We start from the raw sequence: 20617 nt of genomic DNA, 5'->3' as shown, positions 1-20617 counted from the left end.
TTTGGACGTAGCCCTATGTTTGGATTTTAGAGGAGATAAATATATTTTCAAGCATTTCAATTGCTAACACTCATTCCTTGTACAGAAAAAAAGGGGCTTTCTTCTATCAATGATGTTTTATATCAATCAAGTACTGTCATGCCTAAGAACTATTAGAAGGTTATAGCAGATGGTACTAGTAAAAGCATCTGAATCCAAATTAACTTTGGATTTCAGAACTATCACCAATTTCACAATAAATGCCTATTTAGGAGACCCAGGTGATATTTGGTTCTGTAGATATATAAAACAGATATCACAAAGCTTGGCACAGAAATATTGATGAAAAACAGATGAAGAACTGCTTTTTCATTAAACAGATTTTTCGGTATTCTGCCTCATCAGTTTTTCCAAAAACAAGTTTTATACAAACCAACCAAATAAGTATTTTTATAAGACTCGTTTATTTTTAGATTTTGCTTACACTTTAGGCACATTTTAGTAGAACTTGTCAAACATATATCCCATCAACATCATCTAATGCATAAATAGTAAAAAATTAACAGGCCGAGGATGACCCTCCAAGCTATTCTGTAAATACCAGAAAAATTCTCCCTTAGCTATTAAATTCTATCCAATATTTTGACTTTTGAGTATTCTGGGACCTCCAGTCATCAGATTGTTTATTTATGTGCCCTTTTCATGATTGATATGTCATAAAAAACCGAATCAGGGAAGTAATTTTACCTGAACCATAAATGCTCAATAAACGAATAGTGCCATGCATCCTAATCAAGTTTATTTTCTTCATATATGAAACGCAGGTAAATTAGTTATATGGCAAATCTAACCTTCAAAGCTCAGACACCTATCTAGAGTGCTTAATTATACAGTGCCAAGTAATCCCTGAATCACAAAAGCAAATTTCTCAAAATCAAGAAACTTCTTTCTTGTCTATTAACGACATTGAAATCTCCACTCATCACTTAGTGTAACCCTACACCTTAGCATAATGTTTTGTCCATCCTAAATTACAAAAACAATTTGATGCACGACAAGATCAACTTTTGTTCCCAATATGATAACAAAGCTTTTAGAACTTAAATTTTCAGGATCACTCCTGCAAAGAAAAGACATTCGACACTACTAAAAATCAACTCCAGCAAATAACTGCAACTATAAAATTGTTTACTCAAACTCCAAACACTTAAACTATACAGAAGTGGCTTAATTGCTCAAATTTTCAATTCCAAAAATAGCCCTTATTCGATTTATCTTTTAAAAGGTTTAAAATATGCTAGACTTAAGGGACTCCAAAAACTTCAAAACAAGATATGTCAGTATATTTGGACTCTGAAAGTTTTAAAAGAGCAGCAAAAGAGATGCTTTTGAATAAGGTCTGCGGAACCGTCCTGAACCACCCAGTTCGGGGTGTCCCAGGCTGTACCGGCAGCGGACCGAGACGGTTCCGCCATTGAAACCAAAATGCCTTGCTGGAGGGGAAGGAGAAGAGGAAGAGAGAGAGAGAGGAGGAGGGAGGGAGAGGGAGAGGGAGAGGAGGGAAGAGAGAGACCGGCTAGGAAGATGTGTCGGTATGGACCCGCGCCTCTCTCGTTCTCCCTCTCCCCCGCCGTAGAAGATGTATCGGTACGGGCCCGGCACGGCACGGCGCAGGTCCGTACCGACTCATCCCACTGGGCAATCGATACGGTGCCCAACTGCCCGGTACCAATTCCGCCAACATTGCTTCTGAACCTAAAGACTTATAATGCATTTCAGTTAATTATGGATTAATTATTTTCAAGTACTTTTAGAATTTAGTTTTTAGTTCAATTATCTGAATCTAAAATCTTTAGCAGTCACATCTAGCTATATGTGCAATATAACTAGTAAGTTTGAATTGATTTTATTTCCAAATTGTTTGCTGGAATTGCAAAGATAGGTATAATCTGTTGGTCAGTTAAGAGTTTGGATTTTAACATCTCTTGCAATAGGGTAATGAATTCCAACAAAAGATGCTAATCTAAAAGGTTTAGCTCATATTGTCTTAGAAATCAGCCTCTTGTTAATTAGTATAGGAGAAGCTATGATGGAATACTCTTACAAACAATTTTACCAAGATAAAAAAGTAATCTCAATTTTCTTATTAAGTTCCAGATAAAAACTTGACTACAAGAGGCAAAGGATCACTAATCCTATGCTGAACTCTAATAAATCATACGTTACATTTAAGTCTTCCAAAATTTAGCTAACAAAAGAAAATAAAGACACCACAAAAGTACAAAACTCAGATAAATGAAACCCTACATAGTATGCCACTAAGACCACTTTAAACATGATCATACGAACTTCAAAAGTTTCGTTATTGTTCTCTATTTCGGGTTTGGAAATGTAGACAATGATTTGACTTAACATAAGACTTCAAAACCTACCACAGGATAGACACAGAAAACAAATTTGCATATTACAAAAAAAATGTAAAAAAAAAAATCCTGCTTCTAGACTCTTAAATGAAGGAATCTTGACATCAATCTTGCCTCTCCAAGTCACCCATTGATAATAGATCCTCCAATTATGATCAAAACACCAGGAGATCATCCCAAAAGAAGTTCTATTTTATCATGAATCTCAAATGGTTGTTCTTCTCATTGATGGATTCAAAGTGAGAATTATGACAACTAGGGGTCCTCAAATAATGATGGACGACGATGATTTGATAAAAAGCATGTACCTTATGAAGCATCTTTCTGCTTTTAGTAACCTCCATAAATCAGATATTAACCTTATTATGTAATCTTGGATTATCATCATGCTTTATTCACTCTAAACTAAAATGGATCTACCGCATATCTCTCTGATGACTGTATCTTTGCCAACATTCCAAAGTAATTTCAGATTTAAGTTAAATTCTTAAAATATTGACCATTTGATGCTGCCCCTTTTGTCCAGAAATGGTTTGTGCTATTTCCTTATTAGTTCAAATCAAGCATTCAACTTCTTAAAAATCACATCTAGTTTCTCTAGATCTCCACAAAACTCATCCCAATGGAAGAACTCCAACTTACCAAGCGAGCTGCTAATTTTTGTTAGTAGTTACCTAAATTTACCTGTTACTTTCCACCTACTACTCAATTCCTAAACTTCTGCTTGTAGTAGGGAAAATATACCAAAATATCAAAACCCAGTGGCATTAAAAATTTAATAGAATATCACAGTGGTTAAATAAATCTTAAAAAGTGCTCATAAGAAAGCAAAAGAATGCATGTACAGAGCATGGCACTTAATAATAACCCTCCTTGGCACGTGCTGTCAAAACTGTGGTGAAATTATCTTTCAATAGTTTCCATGTCAATGCTTATCACTTCCAGCAAAATATGTCAACTCCGATGTCACTTCAAGGGTCTAGAACTATTGAGCTATTTAGCTTCCAATCTAACAGAAATTACACCTTATAACAACCATACACAACTACATAGATACATGTTCGTACAACTGTGTTAAGCACTTGAACTCACTCCATATGTTTATTTAACATTTATTTTTTAAAAATATAAATGCCACGCCTTTGTGTCTTCTCCAATTTATTTTCCTCTACAATTAATATTTAGGTTATATTTTCCATCATTGTTTTCTTGCTTTTTAACACATACCAGACCATTTTTTGAGCTCCCATATCCCTGAAAGTCCTTACCACCCAAATCAGAGAACCCCAATTTTCACCGAGGTTGTATCTAGCCTTCAATACAAGGTACCTTGGTGACAACCCTACTTCATCAGAGTTTGATCTATCTGAATAAAACCTAATTATTACAATGATAATGAGATGGAAACTAGGACAATGTCAAAGAGCATCCCAATGCACGAGACTCCTACCACTGTGGGGTTGGGGAAGACCAGATATATGCAACCTTACCCAGAGGTTGTTCCCATGGAAACAGGGACAACATGCACTCAAATATTTAACAAAAGAATTCTGAAGCACCAACTTGCTAAGGTGGAAAATTGATGTCTAAATTATTTGGCAGCACTGATTAATGAATGTTAACCCAATAGCAGTAAACAACAAAGGCAATAGATCAAAGATAATTCAGTTTCAGAAGAAATCTTAATTACCTAAAAGTAAGCAAGCATTCGCTCAGGTAATTCAGTTGTTGCCCTTGAGAACTCAAATCCAAGAATATACATTAGCTTCTGATTATCAAATCTAAGTATTTGAAAGCAAGGACTGGTATGAGATAAAAACAAAATAGTGATGTCACCTAGGCATTTGAAATTTTGGGTTTTTTGACATGTCATACACTTAGAAATGGATACTCCACATTATTTCATGACACTGCATGGTCAATTATAATGGCACCATCTTTTTATGTCAATGCTTGGCTCTTCCAGCAAAATGTGCCAAGCTAATGTTATCTATTGTTTTACTCATATTCGTTAGCCATGTGTTAGCCAATCCAACTAGTTATGCATTAGGTATATATCCAAACATATTTATTCAAAAGGAGATAATTTGTGACATTAGCCTTCACCATGTTCCTTTAAAATCCTCTCTTGTGTCTAGTGTTATTATTCTAAAAAATATAACTAAAAATGAAAAGATGGCTTGACCTAGCAATAAAAGCATTCTGCAGATTAATGGAATACATATTTGTGTTATAGTTAAAAAGACAGCAGTTTTGGCTGCAAATAACAAAGTTAGTGTTTTTCAAATGTTAAAAAACCAGTGACTCATGGCACTAATATCTATGTAGATGCATATTAGTTCTTCATTCCTCCTTCAGGTCCACCTTTAATCAACCTTGAAACCATACTACCACCTAAAGAGCCAAGTTATTAGTTCACTTATTTAACAAAAATGAGGGTCATTAATCATGATTCTAGGTGCAGTTAGCGAGTATCGCGGCTTGTGTAATAAGATCAGTTATCTTCGAGATAGAAATGAGAAGTTATTAGTGCACAGAATAATATAATATGAAATAATGCACAGAAACATAATTCGATCACTCATACATGCACTTGTACCTGAACACAGAGGGCGGATCTATGTGGATGATCTGACCGAACAACTGAAAAGAAGGCCTAATATCTTCTTTATTTGGATTGCGAACTGCAGTAGCATGAAGCTCCATGCCTTGGAAATGGATGCTACCTCGGCTGAGAGGAAATGAGCTCTCTGATTGTGATGTATTTGCAACATTCAACTCCTTAGAGACCTCAGTTGGTTTCTGCAGCACACCATTGCTAAACCGATTATCAAAGTGCAAGTTATGAGTATTGCTGGGTGCAAAACCGGGACAATTAGGTACACTCACTGAATTATGCCTGGCTCCCTGCATGCCAGCAGGAAACAAATTGTGACTGAACAGTGATGGTGCTGCACTGGCCATCATCGTATTACTCATTCCTGTCATGGTAGAGGGCATTCTTCCCTCTGAATCTATGAGTAAATTGGAACACTGTAAAATCCTTGGTCTGTTTGCGTCAGAGTTTAGGGTTTGCATCTGAGGAGTGGCAGAATCTAAGTCCACTTGCCAAGGACTGACACTTTTAACATCTGCCGAAACCTCTGCATCATCCCAGGTAACCTAAATGGTAGAAACAGTAAACACAAGATCAGTTAAGTGAGCTTACATAATACACATTCATGGTCAAATTGCTGTCTACTCTTTTAGTTTCTACTTGAATGAATTGAATTTCGTAAGGAGATGCTGAAAGAAGATATGGAAGGACTTTCAGCAAAATAAGTCAATTGTTGATGCCTGAATTTATTTTTGTGATGTCTGTAAAAAAAACACCATTACAGTAACACGGTAGCATGTGTTGCTAGCTAACAAGACACTCCTCTGTGTACCCTCCACTTGACAGCCACAGTTTCAAGAAAAATCTAGCAGTTTCAACAGTAACTAATAAAGACTTGCAGGAACATAAACAAAGGAGATAAATTACCTCAACAGAGCACCTCAACAGCAGGCGGAGTTCTATAATCGGAACCCCGCCTAATGGAAACAAACAGAGGAAATAAATTACCTGAAGCATCCGCCACGGAGAAAGGGGCCACCGGTCTTGGTCCTGGGAAGTGGTTCCGGAGATTGTTCCCCGTAACAGTCTCGTCCTGGACAACCCCCGTGTCTCCAACGACATACTGACCCTCATCCCGGCAGTCCAAGGCACACTCAACGCCGCTTTCACCTTCTCCACCCCTACCACAAAGTCCGCTGCCGGGGCCTTTGGATAGTGCACCACCTCAAACGGCCTCCCCATCCTCGCCAGTCTCAGCGCCTCCGCCACCGCCTCCGCCGGAATCCTCCCGCTGGCGTTCCTCGAAAAAACATGTCCGGCGCCCACATTCACCTCAAACCTCCCCTCCGGGGGCGCCGCCGCAGGGGGAGGAGGAGCCTGGGGGACGCGGGCAGAAAACCTCGACGCCCGCCTGATTCCCACGTAGAGCCGGCCGTCCCGGTTCTTTATGAAGACCAAGGAGTCGCCGGCAATGAGCTTCTTGGCGTTAACGAACCTGCTCCACCCGGTGGTCAGCAGGTGTCGGCGGGGAACCCCCCGGTAGATATGCCGGAAGGTCCACACCTTCCCATGAATGTCGCGGATCGTCAAGTTCTGGGCCGGAGGCTCCGCAGCCATGTCCAGCGGCGGAAAGATAGAGTCCGCGCAGAACCTCGGCACCGAGAACCCCCCGCCATTGTTCGCATCGCTCGACGTCAGAACCTTCATGACCGCCATCGCCCCGACGTCGTCCGGTTCCTCCACCGAGGACGACGGCTGCTCCGGCGAGAAAGGCGGCGGCAGAGTGGTGCGGGGCTCGAGCAGGATGCGGGCGAAGACCTCGTCCGTGTCGGGGTTGGCGTGGAAGCCTATGGCGGCGGCGCGGCAGAGGAAGAGGGCGGGGCACTGGCCGCCGGCGGTGGAGACGGGGAAAAAATCGGGCGGGGAGGAGGCCTGCTCGGCGTGGCCTTGGGGGAAGTACCAGACGAGGGAACCGACTGCAGGGAGCTTGGCGGCTGTGCCGGCGCAGGCGTACCAGACCTGGGAATCGACCGCCGGCAGCTCGGTAGAAGCATTGATCGCCATTGGGGTTTCTAGAGCTCGAGATATCGGCAAAAAATAGATGGAGGGTTCGGGTTTCTATCTCTCCCTCTCTATATCTCTCTCGCTTGCTCGCCTCGGTCGCTGGCTTACTTGGAGCTCTCGGTCGGAAGAGCTTATATAGAGTGCCGGCGCGGAAACAGGCGGAAACGCGCTGCCAATTTAGATGGACGATATTGCCCCTAGAGAGCCGCGTGGATTGAAGTATATCCGTAACCGACTACTCCCCCCATTTCGGAATCCGGATGAAATCCGGTTTACAAGGAGGGGGCGTTGTTACCGTTGTACGAGTGCGAAATCGTAGGAGAGGTGGGTCCCCGTGGGAGTCCGCCAAGGGGGGTCGTCTCCCCCGTCCGATCGCCACACCGCGCAGCGTTGGCAGCTGTGTGGACCGTCTGATCTTGAGATTCTTACCAGATACCCAGTCTTAGATTTATTAAGGTTTTGTAAAGTTCGAATAATTAGAAATTTAGATCGGGGTGGGACCACGGCGTCCAAACTATTCAATTCCACGCGCACTTTCGTCGCTAAATTATTTAAATAATTGAGCTGAAAATTTCATTAAATTTAATAATAAAATTAATATAATAAGCAAAATTATTATAATTTTGCTGATTGTACTAATTAAATTTATTGATTGAATAAATTTTTAGTTAAATTATCTAAATAAATTTTATTTTTTAAATTTTTTATTTGAACTTTCAATTTGTCGCTACGATGGAGACATGGAGCCATGCTTGACTAATTAATTAGCTTTCCATGACTGCAGTCCACGCAGAGGCGGAGGGTGACCAAACTGTACGTAATATGTTAAATAGATGAGTAGTATGAAGACAAAAGAGGACCTAAGCGTGGGGTGTACCACGTACGGATATCTAGCATTGTCGCGTACGCTCCAACGGCCAGCAGCCGTCAAACGGTAAATAATATGCCATGACACTTCCTTCCTGCGTGGGGAGATGGTGACAAAATAGTTTGGAAACTTGATAGAATAACATAATCAGTGATTACTTCGCTTTTTTAAATTTAATTTATAACTCAATAGCTTCAAATGCTGTTGCACTCTAAGAAAATTAAAGTACCAACTAGCTAGTTTCAAATTTGAATCCGGCCTAACCCAAGCCGAGCTAAACAAATTTTTAACAAATTAAATAAATTTAAGTAGGTTAAATAGATCAAGCAAGGCGGGTTAAGTAGATCATAAACAAGTTAGTAATTGAATCGGGTGCGTATGTATATAATAGACAAGTCAATTTACAAGGGGTTGCTGCCCAGGAGCGACATGCAAAACTTCGCTTCCTAACCCTGCAGCACAATCAAACACCCTTTTTTGGGCTCCGCATGGTATTGCACCATGTCCATCTTCTTCTTCCCCATAACCTAATGCGAAGGGATGATCCAGTAGCATCTCGGCCGTCCACCTGTTCTTTGGGTCCTTCACTAAGCACCTCTTCAAGAAATCCTTCCCCTCATCCGAAAGGCTCTCCGGAATCTCCGGCAAGACGTCGCTGCGACCGATCCGAAACAACACCGCCGGCAGCTCGAGGTCGGCCGGGAAACTTCTTGCTGGCTTGCCGGTGACCAACTCGATCAACGTACACCCGAGAGACCATATATCCGACGGCGGCTCGTACTCGTTCCGAGCCACACCCTCCGGAGCCACGTACAGTGGTGTGCCTCGAATAAAGAACCCTCGGGACCTCTCTTTAGCTCTCTTGGCAAGCCCAAAGTCGGCGATCTTGACCTCGCCGGAGCCGGACACGAGGATGTTGTGCGGCTTGATGTCGCAATGCACGTAACCCTTTGCATGGATATGGGCGAGGGCTCTAAGGATGGACTTGGTGCAGTGCCGGACTTCGGACTCGGAGAAAGGGCCGTGGGAAGATCGGAGGACGTCGAAGAGGCTGCCGAAGGTTGCGAGCTCAAGAAAGAGACTGTAGGTGGCCTCGCCATCGTCGTCGGGCTTGATATCGTCGCCGAGGCAGCCGATGATCTCGGGGCAATCTTGTAAGAGATCGAGGATCTCTTTCTCGTGCTTCAAGATGGAGGAATTGGAGACTGGTGCGGACTTGACTGCCATTAGCTTCTTCAGGGAGGAGGAGGATCCATCTCTGAGGATGCCCAAGCTAACCGAAGCCGAGCTTCCTCTCCCCAACAACTTCGCTCCTCTCTTCCACGTAAACATCATCTCTCTTCTCTCGATCTCCTACGTACTGTTGCACTCTCTTACTCTAAACTCTTGAATAGTATATATAGGGACCGGAAATATTCCCGTTTTCTTGGAGAGATCAGTTTGTGGAGTGGGAATCATAATCCTACTCGGCTTTGCATACATATGTTCACCTTCGAAGATCATCTACGATAGATTTGCCAAAAAAGATCATCTAGAACGGATAGGCTTCGGATATAAATCCCCACATCCAGATATGTCCTGATTATGGAAAGTTGTTGCCGAGTAATCTTAGTAACTTTTTTTTTGATTGAATTAATGGGAAAAGCGACATGTAGTAATCTAATCACATCATACACATAAACCGTTGCAGCAATTTTATCATATACAATCTAATCTTAGTAAGCTATGAGCAGCCCAGCCCGCTGATCCAGGAGACGTTATCACTTAATAAACGGCTTCCAAATCCGAAAAGGTCTGGATCGTGAGTTGGCTTTAAATCATCGAGTCAAAAGGCTCCTAAAAAAAGAAATCGATGACTTAATATGATCATTTACTTTTTTTTCCTTTTTTGGTAATAACTTACCATAACTAGGATACATCTAACGGTGAGCATTAATTTCTAGCCTATCCTAGACGTACGATTGTATATTCCAACTGTAAAGATATTTATGCAAAGTCGAGTAGGATCATGATTTTCATCCAGTGAGAAAACTATATATTCTCAGTTAATCAAAAAAAAAAAAAAAAACTGTTCTTCTCCATAGAGAGAAACTAATTACATAATTTTGGGCATGGTGGCATGCATAATCCTCCCTAATAAGTGATGTGCAGGATTCTTTCTCAGATACACTAGCAAAAGATTTAATTTACCTGAAAGCTTGTTGGCAACTTTAATTTTCTTGAGTGCATGAGCTAATTGAAACTTTTGAGATATATATAAATCTAAAAACAAAAGTGATCATTGATAATGTTATTAGTAGCAAGTTTCAAAATTGTTTTGTAAAGAACCCCTTGCATAAGTATCTTTGCCTTTTTGTGACCAAAACACGATTAGCTCCTACCAAGTTGTCCCCTTCCATGTAAATAGGTGATGGTAACCCTAGAACCGAGCATCTTGTGAGTTGAAAATATATAATAGGGGTTACCACCCAAATTAAAAAAAACGTAAAAATAAAATAAAAAAAGGTTATGGTGGGGTGTGGTAGGGAGCTAGAGTTAAAGATACAGTCCTAAATGTCATGCATCCAAGCGATGTGTCCTTGCGCAAGCTGGAAGTAGTTTATTCTTGTGATTCTTGAACCGTGGCTAACAGATTTCGAACCATTAGAGAAAGTACCAATATCCATGAATTTAGTTGGATTTTGCAGTGACTAGTCGTATGATGTTGCTCTCTTGGTTGCCACTAATCCAATCTTAAGTTAAAACACTTCAATTTTGTAGTCCCTCATTTAGCTAACCTTGATGGCTCTTTTGATTGAAACCAAAGAGTCTGATCTTTGTACAATTACCGGTCATCTATATCTTTGATACATTGTAATGACTTTAGAAGTTTTATTTAACCTTATTCTATTGTTATTTTGACTTCTTTTATGCAATGGCATTAGACGAGACATATAGCACCAAGACGAACCAAGCTAGCTCTGGTTGCTTGTAGGCTTATGTTTGTATTTTCCCTTGAGCTTGACCTTAAACTTTAGGCTCCCATGATGTGCGTCCATAAATGTTTTATCATGGTCATTTGGCTTGAGCAATGACGATTTAGTTCAAACAAATCTATATCTGTGCTAAATCTCTTTTACATATGTATGTAACCCTTGAACTTAGGCATGGATCAACTCGAACATTCAGTGGAATTAACCGAGCTCGAGCAGTGGCCATTTAGTTTGGATATTGTTATTTTTTATGCTAAAACTCTTTTACATGTATACGTACCTAGCCTGTTGAACTTAGAGCATATATAAAATTTAGAATTTTGATGGAATTGACCGCTATTACACAAACAACAACTATGCTTGACTATGCAAAAGGCTCTTATAATTTCTTCTTGTTTTTTTTTTTTTTTTGAAGGAGGAGGAGGAGCTATGCATCGCCTACTGGTAATAGCTATTTGGATATATGGTAGATTTTGATAGCAGCATATATCATGCTATGTTTATTGGATTCGTAGCAACATAGGTCATATAATTTTATAAGATTCTCCTGACATATATATCCAACATAGATTATTGGATTTAGTTCCCAAGTTTCCCTATTTAGATTTTAATTAATGACTAAACAATATTTTCTCATGTCTTTGATTATTTGACACCATAAAAAGCTCTGAAATGCTGCAGGTATGCATGCCATAGTAATGGAAACCTAGTAATTAATTTAGAAGTTGTGAGTTATGCAGGTTATTTTAAGTTAATTAAAGTATATAAAATGTGGTCTCTTTGTAAGTCTTTTGCATAATGTGGTGTCATGAATTTGTGAAACAAATAATTCAAATGCTAATTGGAAGACTACATAATGTATTAAAAACATGCCATGCTATTAGAAGGACAAAAGGACCCCTTTTTGTTAAAGTATGACCATAATCCAAATTACCTTTATTAGCTAGGATCTTAATAATATTATGTTGTAGTACTCAAATCTATATTACACTATATTATAATAATATTATACAAAATAATATTATTTTAATATATAATAATTTATAATATTATATTGTATTATACTCCACTATGCAATACTATATAATATCTTTTATTGTCATTTTATCATACCAAAGTACTTTCTCAATATGTTAAAGTTTCACAGTTCTTTAGAAACGTAGTTAACAAACAGCAAATAGTTTTTAATAAAAACTCTACTTCCAAAAGCTCTACTTTTCAAAAGCTCTACTTCTAAAAACTTTAAAAGTTCTATTACCAATAGCAATCCCAAACAGAGCATTAGTCATACAGAAAGTTTGCAGTGACATACAACCTTTTTATTTGATTATTTAACACACAAGCTTTAGGCATAAAAGGTGGACAAGGATATATATATATATATATATATATATATATATATATATATATATATATATATATATATATATATATATATATATATATATATATATATATACAAAAAATGTTGGAGCTTATCATGGATATAAAATGCTAGAAAATTGCAAGATTCATACTTTGCCTTGCATGCAATAAGCGAGCAGTACAAGCATGTTGTATATTTCTTCATTCAAGCAGCGCGAGCAGCCTTCCAATTATGTTATGCAATTTATGACATTTAGCTACATATTTGATATTCATTCGATAATCATATTCGGCGTTTTGTCATTTTGGAGGAGATAAAGGCTTGATAAGTATGACCGAAATAATTGTCAAGTGGTGTTTGTTTTGCTAAGATGAGCAATAAGTCCGCATCGTCTCTAATTCACGGTTGAATTGGGGGAATCTAACTAGTGTTTTACTGAAAGTAAGTAATGAGTGAGCATCTTCTCTAATTTGTAGTTGAATTGGGGAAGTCCAACTTGCCAATCACAGTCGCTTGTGTATTGCATGATGAGCATCATTGGGAGGGATTTGTTTGGTTTCACATGGCTTATATCTTGTGTACCTTGTAAGGCCCTCTCAATCATGGTTACTGTGCAACACATGAACGGTTGTGATTGATAAATTACACCTCTCTATTTCAAAATTTAACTAGAGCTGATTGATAAATTACACCTCTCTATTGCAAAGTTTAACTAGAGCAGATCCAAATATACAAGCAATTGGTGAAGGACTAGTGGATTCACCCCAAAATCCAACACAAATTTTGTAATTGGAGCCCAAACGGACCAGAACTATGAATTAGGTCAGGTTGGGCTCGCCTACACCAACAATTCAATAATTTTTAGGCCGAAAACAAACCAAGAGAACTTGTCCCGGCAAGGCCGAAATTAGACAAATTGGACGGTTCAGATCAGAAGTTCGTACTAAAATCTACGGGGGTGATCCGGCGGGAAGATGATTCTAGACTGCTAGCTGGGACCCGGAAGTCCCAAACCCCGGGAAGATTCGCTCATCATCTGGTAGACATCACAGCCGTCCGTGTGGAAACGAACCGTTAGGATTTGGATTGGTGGGGCGGGGGTTCTCTTTTTGTTGGTCTTCTGCTTTCGCAACGGCCTGCGATTTGTCGAGGTTTTCTATTTCTTCTATCCGCCCTCGCGGTAGAAACTTGAAAGAAATCCATCGATCTCTTATTCCAATGGCTTCAGGTAGCATCTCTTCTTACGAATTCTTCCCTATTTTGGTTTATTTCTGAACACTACAGACTAATTCCTTCGTAATTGTTGAGAAATTTTGGGATTTTCTGGGCATTTCGATCTCTCAAAAAGATGGGATCTTTGTTCCTTATTTAAGCTGTTGCATGACTCTGCGGGTGAAAAAGGAGATAAAGTTTGGGACTTCTCGATTGGTGCATGCGGATTGTATGGTTTTGAGTGTGGGTTTCTGGTAAAGATGGGATTTTTCGCATGAATTTGTACAAATCGTGGTTGTAATCCATGTCATAATCCATTTGTCGATGTATTGTTATCCAATTACTTCTTGGTCGAGAATATTTGGATGATCATGTGGTTTCGAGCTTTGATTGTTTCAGTTGACACAAATTATGGTTTTCTTTGCATTTACTCCAAGCTTTTTATGCTTTTTTTTTTTTTTGTCATTTCCCTTCTCTCTCACTATCTTGAATTTAGGAATATGTGGATCTGTAATATGGGGATATTGGCATTAGTATGTGCATGCGATGGTTCAGCGTAAAGAAAGATGGATTTACCCATCAAATAGCTAATTTGATAAGTTTTTAGATTTTTCATACTTTTTTTTATCAGGGTTGAAGTCTAAATTTGCTTGTTTATAGATGCTTAGAACATTGCTCTTCTTTGGTTCAACTGAATGGAGTAAACTTCCCTATCTAAGGAAAAGGTTGTCTATGTCACTTGTACTTTTTTCCTGAAAGAAAAACAACGATTTTTTGTAAAACTATTTTTTTTTATGAACTTTCAAACAAAGAAAACTGGGAAACACCTAAGAGATTAGAATGCATTTTTTGAGGTTTTGTTGATCGGAGAACAAGGCTTTCAGGCATTCAATTGTTAGAGATAATCTACTAAGAAATTTCAGTCCTCGGTTAACACCAGCAGTGCCAGTCCCAAGCCTAGATTTAAAAGAGTGGAGGTTGACATTTAGTTGATAGCTGATAAAAAATGAAGCTCAAACTGTTAAATATTGATTGTTGATGCACCATTTGTGCATAATTATTTACTGCTTTGGTTGTTATCTGATAGTTGCCATGCTTATGTCATTGTTAATGCATTTATGCAGACATCTCCATATCAGTTCCTTCAGAACTTAGCTCATTCTCCCGTTTGAGAACTGTGCAGTTCCTTGGAACAGAAAGACCTTGGCTGAGTAAGTCTGCAGTACCTATATGTTGAGACTAATGGTTATTTACCTGTGCAGATGCTCCTTTCTTCTCCTTTTACACTGATGCAATATGTATATAATTTGTTCAATAAATGATTGCAATTGCAGTCTACTTTATTAGTTTATTGTTTACTAGATCTTGGATAATTCATGAAATCCAATGTCTCTTTATAAATTTTTTGGATGTTTCTTAATTTATTTGTTACTTATTCTTGGTTTTCTGATTAGATCTATATGGGATTAGGGTTCGGCCTGTTGCACCGTTTGGAAGTGTCAGTGGTAAGCCTTTTTCTGATCCAGCCCTTATACATCGCTGTTTGCCGGATGAGTTGCTCTTTGAGGTATTGTTTAATGCTCCGCACAATCATGTATTTTGTCTAAAAGAAAGATATCAAAGTACTCTCTATATGCTGTACGGATTTGGAAATTTATGCAATAAATATGTTTCATCTGCATAACATGAGTATATTTAGGAGGACTACAATATACTTTTAAAGCATGTAGCTCCATGCAAATTTCCATTTTGCCCAAGTTTTACATAGACTCCATGGCTTCTACTAGTGTTTTTTTTTTTTTTTGGTGATAAAGTTGTTTGGTTGTAGCTCTACATTTGTTTGATATCTACATTCTACTGTAAATCAAGAGGATTTAACACTTAAGAAGTGGAAATTACATTATTGGGTTGTGTACATTAGATGTTGGGGGGTGGGGGTACCATCTTGGTTCAAGTGAATGCATCTGAGTTAACAAGCAGGTCGGGTTCGAGAAAAAGAATTTGGTCAGTTCAAGCTGTAGTATGTGCATTATAGTCAAAAAGGGCAATTGATTATAAGAATTACTGATATGAGTTGATATGGTACTCTGCTTGAAGTAGTTGTCTTTTTTCCCCCTTAAAGAAGCGCAGTTGGATGTCCACCTCCAGGGTTCAAATTTTGGACCTCTCCCGTATGGAGAGGGATGCCAAACAGCTTAGCTAGGTCTGCTTGTCTTATGGCTGCCTTAACATATTCTTCACTGCAAAATGTTGCATGAGAATGTTTCTTTTGGGTCACTGTCAATAAACTACATATAATGTTAAAATGTTTAATTTTTGATTCAGCAAGTTCCCATACTTTATTCATAGCACTGTGGTACGACCCTGAATTGGGTCCATTTTTATGGAGTGATGCCCTATGTGCCATGATTTTGATATGGTATATTTGATGTTCAATGTGCTACTTTTATCCACTATTTATTTTTTCCACAACTATATGAGTTGGTGTATCTTTTTGCTTATGAGATCAAGCTCCCATATCTCAGCAATATACTGAGTACTGATTGCATCCACTGATAACAATTGTGTAATGACATGACTTATCATAACAGGTTTTTGCACGAACGAGTCCTTACACTTTAGGAAGGGCAGCATGTGTCTGCCGCAAATGGAGATATACTATCCGTAATCCCAGTTTATGGCGCACTGTGTGCCTAAAAACTTGGCAGGTACTTATATTCCTGTTAAAACAAAATTTATTTTTTATTTGCATCAACATCAACTGAAACATATAAACCTGCTTATGAAGATGTCTGGAGCAGAAACAAACTACAAGATTGTCCAGTCTATGTATGAGGGTTCTTGGAGGAAAATGTGGGTTCGAAGGCCAAGGATTCGCAGTGATGGTAAATACGCACTAAGCACCATTTGATGTGCTCGAGACAAAGTCCTCACAGTGACTTTCTGATTGTTTCCATTCAAAAACTTCTTTGGCTTAGGGTACTTGTTTTCATATGGTTAACTGGTTCATCACAATTTTACATCTGTCTGAATCTGCTGACTTCATAGATAATGAATGCATTCTTCATTGGCCACCCAGTTACATAATAGTTGTTCCTTTTTATCTTTATGATTTAACATCTGTTACTATTCTGGTAAATCAGTTATTTTTCTAACACTAAGTAGTGATGAATAGAAGGAACATTGCCTTTCCCCACATTGGTGCCCCTTAACAAAGGCCAACCTTTTGCTCGAAAACCCCTTTCTCTTTCATTTTATCTTAGACATCGTCTGTTATCTGAATGTTCATGAACAAAGACTGTATGAGTACCAAGCACTAGAGGGATGCTCATATGATCACATTTTTCACCAAGACTAGAAAAGTAAAACAAAAAAGAAATTTTACTTAAAATAAAAGTACTAATCTCATTTAACATAGATCTGTGTATACTCTTTTTCCTTTCAACAAAAAGGGATCCTGCAACATTAAGTATTTCATATTTATTTTATCTCTTCATGATTCTGCAGTCTGTAAAAATTAAGCTTCCCTCAGTTATGGTCTATTGTTGGGCATACCTTTAAAGGAGAAAAAAAAAACTGACTTCAACCTTTCTCATTTTATCAGGCCTTTATGTGAGTAGGAATACTTACATTCGTACTGGAGTTGCAGAGTGGAAAGTTACAAATCCTGTCCATGTGGTATGATATGTTTTTATGGCTTTATCATCATAATTGTCTACAGGCAGTTTACAATGTAATTTACATGTCAGATGGTTATTGACTGAGAGAAAACAAATCCTTATATTGGGAATGTGGGTTATTCATTTTCTCTTCGAGTTGGCCCTATTCTTTTAGGCTCTGATCTATAACTACCTCTTCTGCTTTGCAGGTCTGCTACTATCGTTACTTGAGATTTTATCCAAGTGGAAAGTTCCTCTACAAGGTTGTAATCATGAACTGGTGAAAGTGGTCAGTAGAAGTTTGTTTCTTTATGATATATTGTTCTGACAGTTATTATTTTATACTACCAGGTTTCTTCTCAAAGAGTAAAGGAGGTGGCAAAATGCATGAATTTCCGTGCATCTAAGGCAGACTCTGTTTTCAAGGGTGATTACACATTAACTGAAGACCATGTCTGTATTCGAAAGCCTTAAAACTCTCTCTCCAAATACATGCTTCGAAAAGTCTATCACATTGACAGTGCTAGATAAATTCTTTGTTTTCAGGAAGCTAAAAAGTTTTTGACTCGTTTATGCATATCTTGTTTCATTTGTTGTAGCTTGAAGCTGCGCTGTTGTACCCAGGCTCACGTCATACTCTTTTAAGGATGCTCCTAAGGTATTCTGTTAATAATACTGCTCATTATGGTACCTTCTAGTATCATTTAGCTTTAAAGTGCACAGCTGAAGCTTCAGCGCACCTATTTGCATCAACTGATAAAATTGTTATGCCACTTACATGGATGCAGTTCTAAGTTCTTTTTAAACTGGTGGCTTTTTGCAGGCTTAGAGGTACTACAATTGGGGCAAACAATCGTCTGGACCTATTAAAACTTCTTACAACTGGTGTAAATGAAAGTGAAATAAGAAATCAGGAAGACATGCTTGGAGTTGTAGAAGGCTGGCAGGAGGATGAGACGCATAACCCTGATGTGCCTGCTATTTCCCATAGAAGGGGTTTGACACCCTTTGTATTTGTTCCATTTGAGGAGGTATGTGACTTTCTAGCAAATTCTGTACTATTAGTGAAATAGTCACTAGAGTTAGTCGCTCTTTAATTCTAGTTTGTACAGTCTCCTTTCTGTGTACTATTCTTTTTGTACTTTTCTTTCTGAGCATGTTAAAAAGTTCAGCTGATGAACTTCATTGATTATTTGAGAACCCTAGGAAAGCAGTATTTTTTTTTTAATTTTTTGTGTATAAGAAATCATTTCCACCTTTTGTAAGCATCTGGTTATATGAAAGTTAATACACTTAACAAAATAGGTATATCTTGTAATGGGTCTCTCTGATGATTTCAATTTGTTGCTTAACCTTATTTTAGATCTGGGGCAATGCACATCTCAAATATGCACTTTATGGCACCAGGCAAGTTCATTATTGGGCTTTGCTAGCTTTGCATGCTGGTTGGCTAATCCCTTACGGCATCTTCTACAGCAGCTGACTTTGTTATTAGTTGCGCCACTAAAAAAATTTATATACATCATTAGAATGAATGTATGTTCGCTCTGAGTTCACTTCTGATTTGAATTTCTTTAGAGGTTTGAATTCATTTCAACAGAAAAGTTTGCCTTCCTTGTTGAGGCATTCTTCATTTTGTTATTCTTGGCTTTGAGAGCATTTTCAGCCCTTTGAAACAAGTGGTTTCTTTAAAATTTGAATTTCAGGAGTGAAGCTCTCAAGCAAGTGGTGCTTTTATTGTTTGTTGTTATGAAATTTTGTGTTTCACCACCTTCTGCTGTAATTCTGTCTAGTTTGACCAGAGAGGTTATCCTCTGTTGTCAAATAATTGGTTAGACTATTTTGAAGCATAGAACTGCTTCAAATAGGATATCAAATGAACAACTATGAATAGACAAAATACATTCAGTGCTTTATGTAAGGTAGTTTGACATACAAACAAAGTGAAACAAGCAATATTGGCAAAGTACGCAAACTATCCGAGGATATAAGCGCAAGCATACATTGAAATGTATGTATGGGTTAAATGGGTGAAGTTGGCACACAGATGTCTGAAAAACATATAATAACCTGTTTTGGATGGAGAACAAATAATTTATTCCCTTATTATTATTATTATTATTATTATTATTATTATTATTATTATTATTATTATTATTATTATTATTATTATTATATTTTATTTTATTTTACTTCATTCTTGTGGATACAATGGAATAACAAGCATATTTTGTGGACATGTTACAGGTGGAAACATCAGTTCTAAATCTTCCTGTGGACAAGATGGATTACTTTGTTCCTGGCTGATACTGAAGTGCTTGGTGTCTTGTGTAAATATATACAGGCTTGTTCTGTTTTCATCGGTATCTACACCATACATTGTCATCCTTGTCAAGAACTTTGTTTTCTCTCTTCAAGGAACCTCGATCATGGAAGCTATGTTCTTCCGATGACATGCAGCCCCTGCAAGATAACAGGGTATTCCACCTGGAAATGTATTTCTTCTTGTTTTGGTATTAGAACCATCTAGCTTTATTTTTAATCCACCTATTTGGACAAGTTGTTAAGGGTACAATGTAAAGCTCTCATAGCTATATTGATCAACTTTGGATGCTTGCAGGATCCATGGTTCTCTTGTTTATTAAGAGATTCTGTTCTTTTTTACTTTCTTAAGCTTGTGCTGTATGATAGAGGTTGCAATTGCTGGCACACTTCAGTCATGCTGTGCTTTCAATCCATTTGTTTTAGGGAAACCTATTTGGTTGTAGGGAACAACTTCAAAATCAGTGCAACAGTGGGGAGCTAGAGAAAAGGGGAAACTCCCCTTCCAAACTAATAACAGTATTATCAAGTTCAGGATCAAAATTAGAGCTCCAAAGAAATTCTGATTCTGTTGTCCCCATTGAATCTCTCACCAGCCAATCTGCAGTCCGGTTTCCGGCAAATGAAATGAGTTGATTGGAACCAGAAGAAGGGAAGCGCTCGTCATTATGGAGTCAACCATGCAACACATCAGCAGAGCAGTGATATTGGAAGCTTCGAAGAAACAGAATTAACCCCATGAAACATGTTACTAATGCATTGTTATTAGGTGTTGCAAAGGTATTTCACGCATTCTTCAGTATGCCATTTGCTTCATGCAACCACAGGTCGTTCTTGCCATATTCCAAGGACAAGATTCAGGCGGTGAAATGAACTGTATTATGGTGAAATGAACTGTATTATAGCTTTTGGTTCCTATCAACTCAGATCATTGATTTTGCCACATAGGGAAGAATGTATCGTAATCATGCCATTATTTTACTTTTGAGAGGAAGAACCACGCTCATATTAGCGGAGAGGAGAAAACTAGGAGTAGGTTTTATTCATATAGGTATTTTATAAAATAATTTTTTTGGAAGGAATTTTAAAATTAGAAAGTAAGTATTAGTTAGGTCTTTTCCTGAGATTCACTAAGATACAGCCTTCCCATTCACAA

The 20617-nt window shown here is 38.3% G+C and overlaps 3 protein-coding genes across 5 annotated transcripts; 1 reads left to right on the top strand and 2 right to left on the bottom strand.

Annotated features, from left to right (window-relative positions):
* Window positions 1-4979: 4979 nt before the first annotated feature.
* LOC103701391 (auxin response factor 18-like) lies at window positions 4980-7192 on the bottom strand. Its single transcript, XM_026802258.1, has 3 exons — window positions 6007-7192; window positions 5292-5564; window positions 4980-5204 (listed from the first exon to the last, which is right to left on the bottom strand). The coding sequence occupies exons 1-3, from the start codon at window positions 7060-7062 to the stop codon at window positions 4980-4982; spliced, it is 1554 nt and encodes a 517-aa protein (XP_026658059.1). The 5' UTR covers window positions 7063-7192.
* Window positions 7193-8326: 1134 nt separating this feature from the next.
* LOC103701392 (mitogen-activated protein kinase kinase kinase 17-like) lies at window positions 8327-9157 on the bottom strand. Its single transcript, XM_008783430.2, has one exon. It carries the CDS (start codon window positions 9155-9157, stop codon window positions 8327-8329), a length of 831 nt encoding a protein of 276 aa, XP_008781652.2.
* A 4233-nt stretch (window positions 9158-13390) lies between these two features.
* LOC103701268 (F-box protein 7) lies at window positions 13391-19803 on the top strand. 3 transcript variants are annotated; one of them, XM_008783270.4, is made up of 11 exons: window positions 13391-13496; window positions 14605-14691; window positions 14951-14985; window positions 16072-16188; window positions 16269-16365; window positions 17085-17158; window positions 17349-17402; window positions 17491-17592; window positions 17739-17797; window positions 17963-18170; window positions 19387-19803. In XM_008783270.4, the coding sequence occupies exons 1-11, from the start codon at window positions 13487-13489 to the stop codon at window positions 19444-19446; spliced, it is 903 nt and encodes a 300-aa protein (XP_008781492.1). In that variant the 5' UTR covers window positions 13391-13486; the 3' UTR covers window positions 19447-19803. The 3 variants fall into 3 exon arrangements, with proteins under 3 accessions (XP_008781492.1, XP_008781490.1, XP_008781494.1); XM_008783268.4 differs by having other exon boundaries at window positions 14935-15047; XM_008783272.4 differs by lacking the exon at window positions 13391-13496 and adding an exon at window positions 13518-13734 and having other exon boundaries at window positions 14935-14985.
* Window positions 19804-20617: the final 814 nt, after the last annotated feature.

This window comes from Phoenix dactylifera, chromosome 14 (assembly GCF_009389715.1).
Source record: "Phoenix dactylifera cultivar Barhee BC4 chromosome 14, palm_55x_up_171113_PBpolish2nd_filt_p, whole genome shotgun sequence".
Classification (NCBI taxonomy): domain Eukaryota; kingdom Viridiplantae; phylum Streptophyta; class Magnoliopsida; order Arecales; family Arecaceae; genus Phoenix; species Phoenix dactylifera.
This window is presented reverse-complemented; position numbering and strand designations above follow the sequence as displayed.

Coding starts and splice junctions, on each gene's coding strand:
- LOC103701391 (XM_026802258.1), bottom strand. CDS start 7,062: ATGGCGATCAATGCTTCTACCGAGCTGCCGGCGGTCGATTCCCAGGTC. Junction 5,565..6,006: donor CTCCGTGGCGGATGCTTCAG/GTAATTTATTTC, acceptor TCTACCATTTAG/GTTACCTGGGATGATGCAGA. Junction 5,205..5,291: donor AGGGAGCCAGGCATAATTCA/GTGAGTGTACCT, acceptor GGTGTGCTGCAG/AAACCAACTGAGGTCTCTAA.
- LOC103701392 (XM_008783430.2), bottom strand. CDS start 9,157: ATGGCAGTCAAGTCCGCACCAGTCTCCAATTCCTCCATCTTGAAGCAC.
- LOC103701268 (XM_008783268.4), top strand. Junction 17,403..17,490: donor GTGGAAAGTTCCTCTACAAG/GTTGTAATCATG, acceptor TTATACTACCAG/GTTTCTTCTCAAAGAGTAAA. Junction 17,593..17,738: donor ACACATTAACTGAAGACCAT/GTCTGTATTCGA, acceptor CATTTGTTGTAG/CTTGAAGCTGCGCTGTTGTA.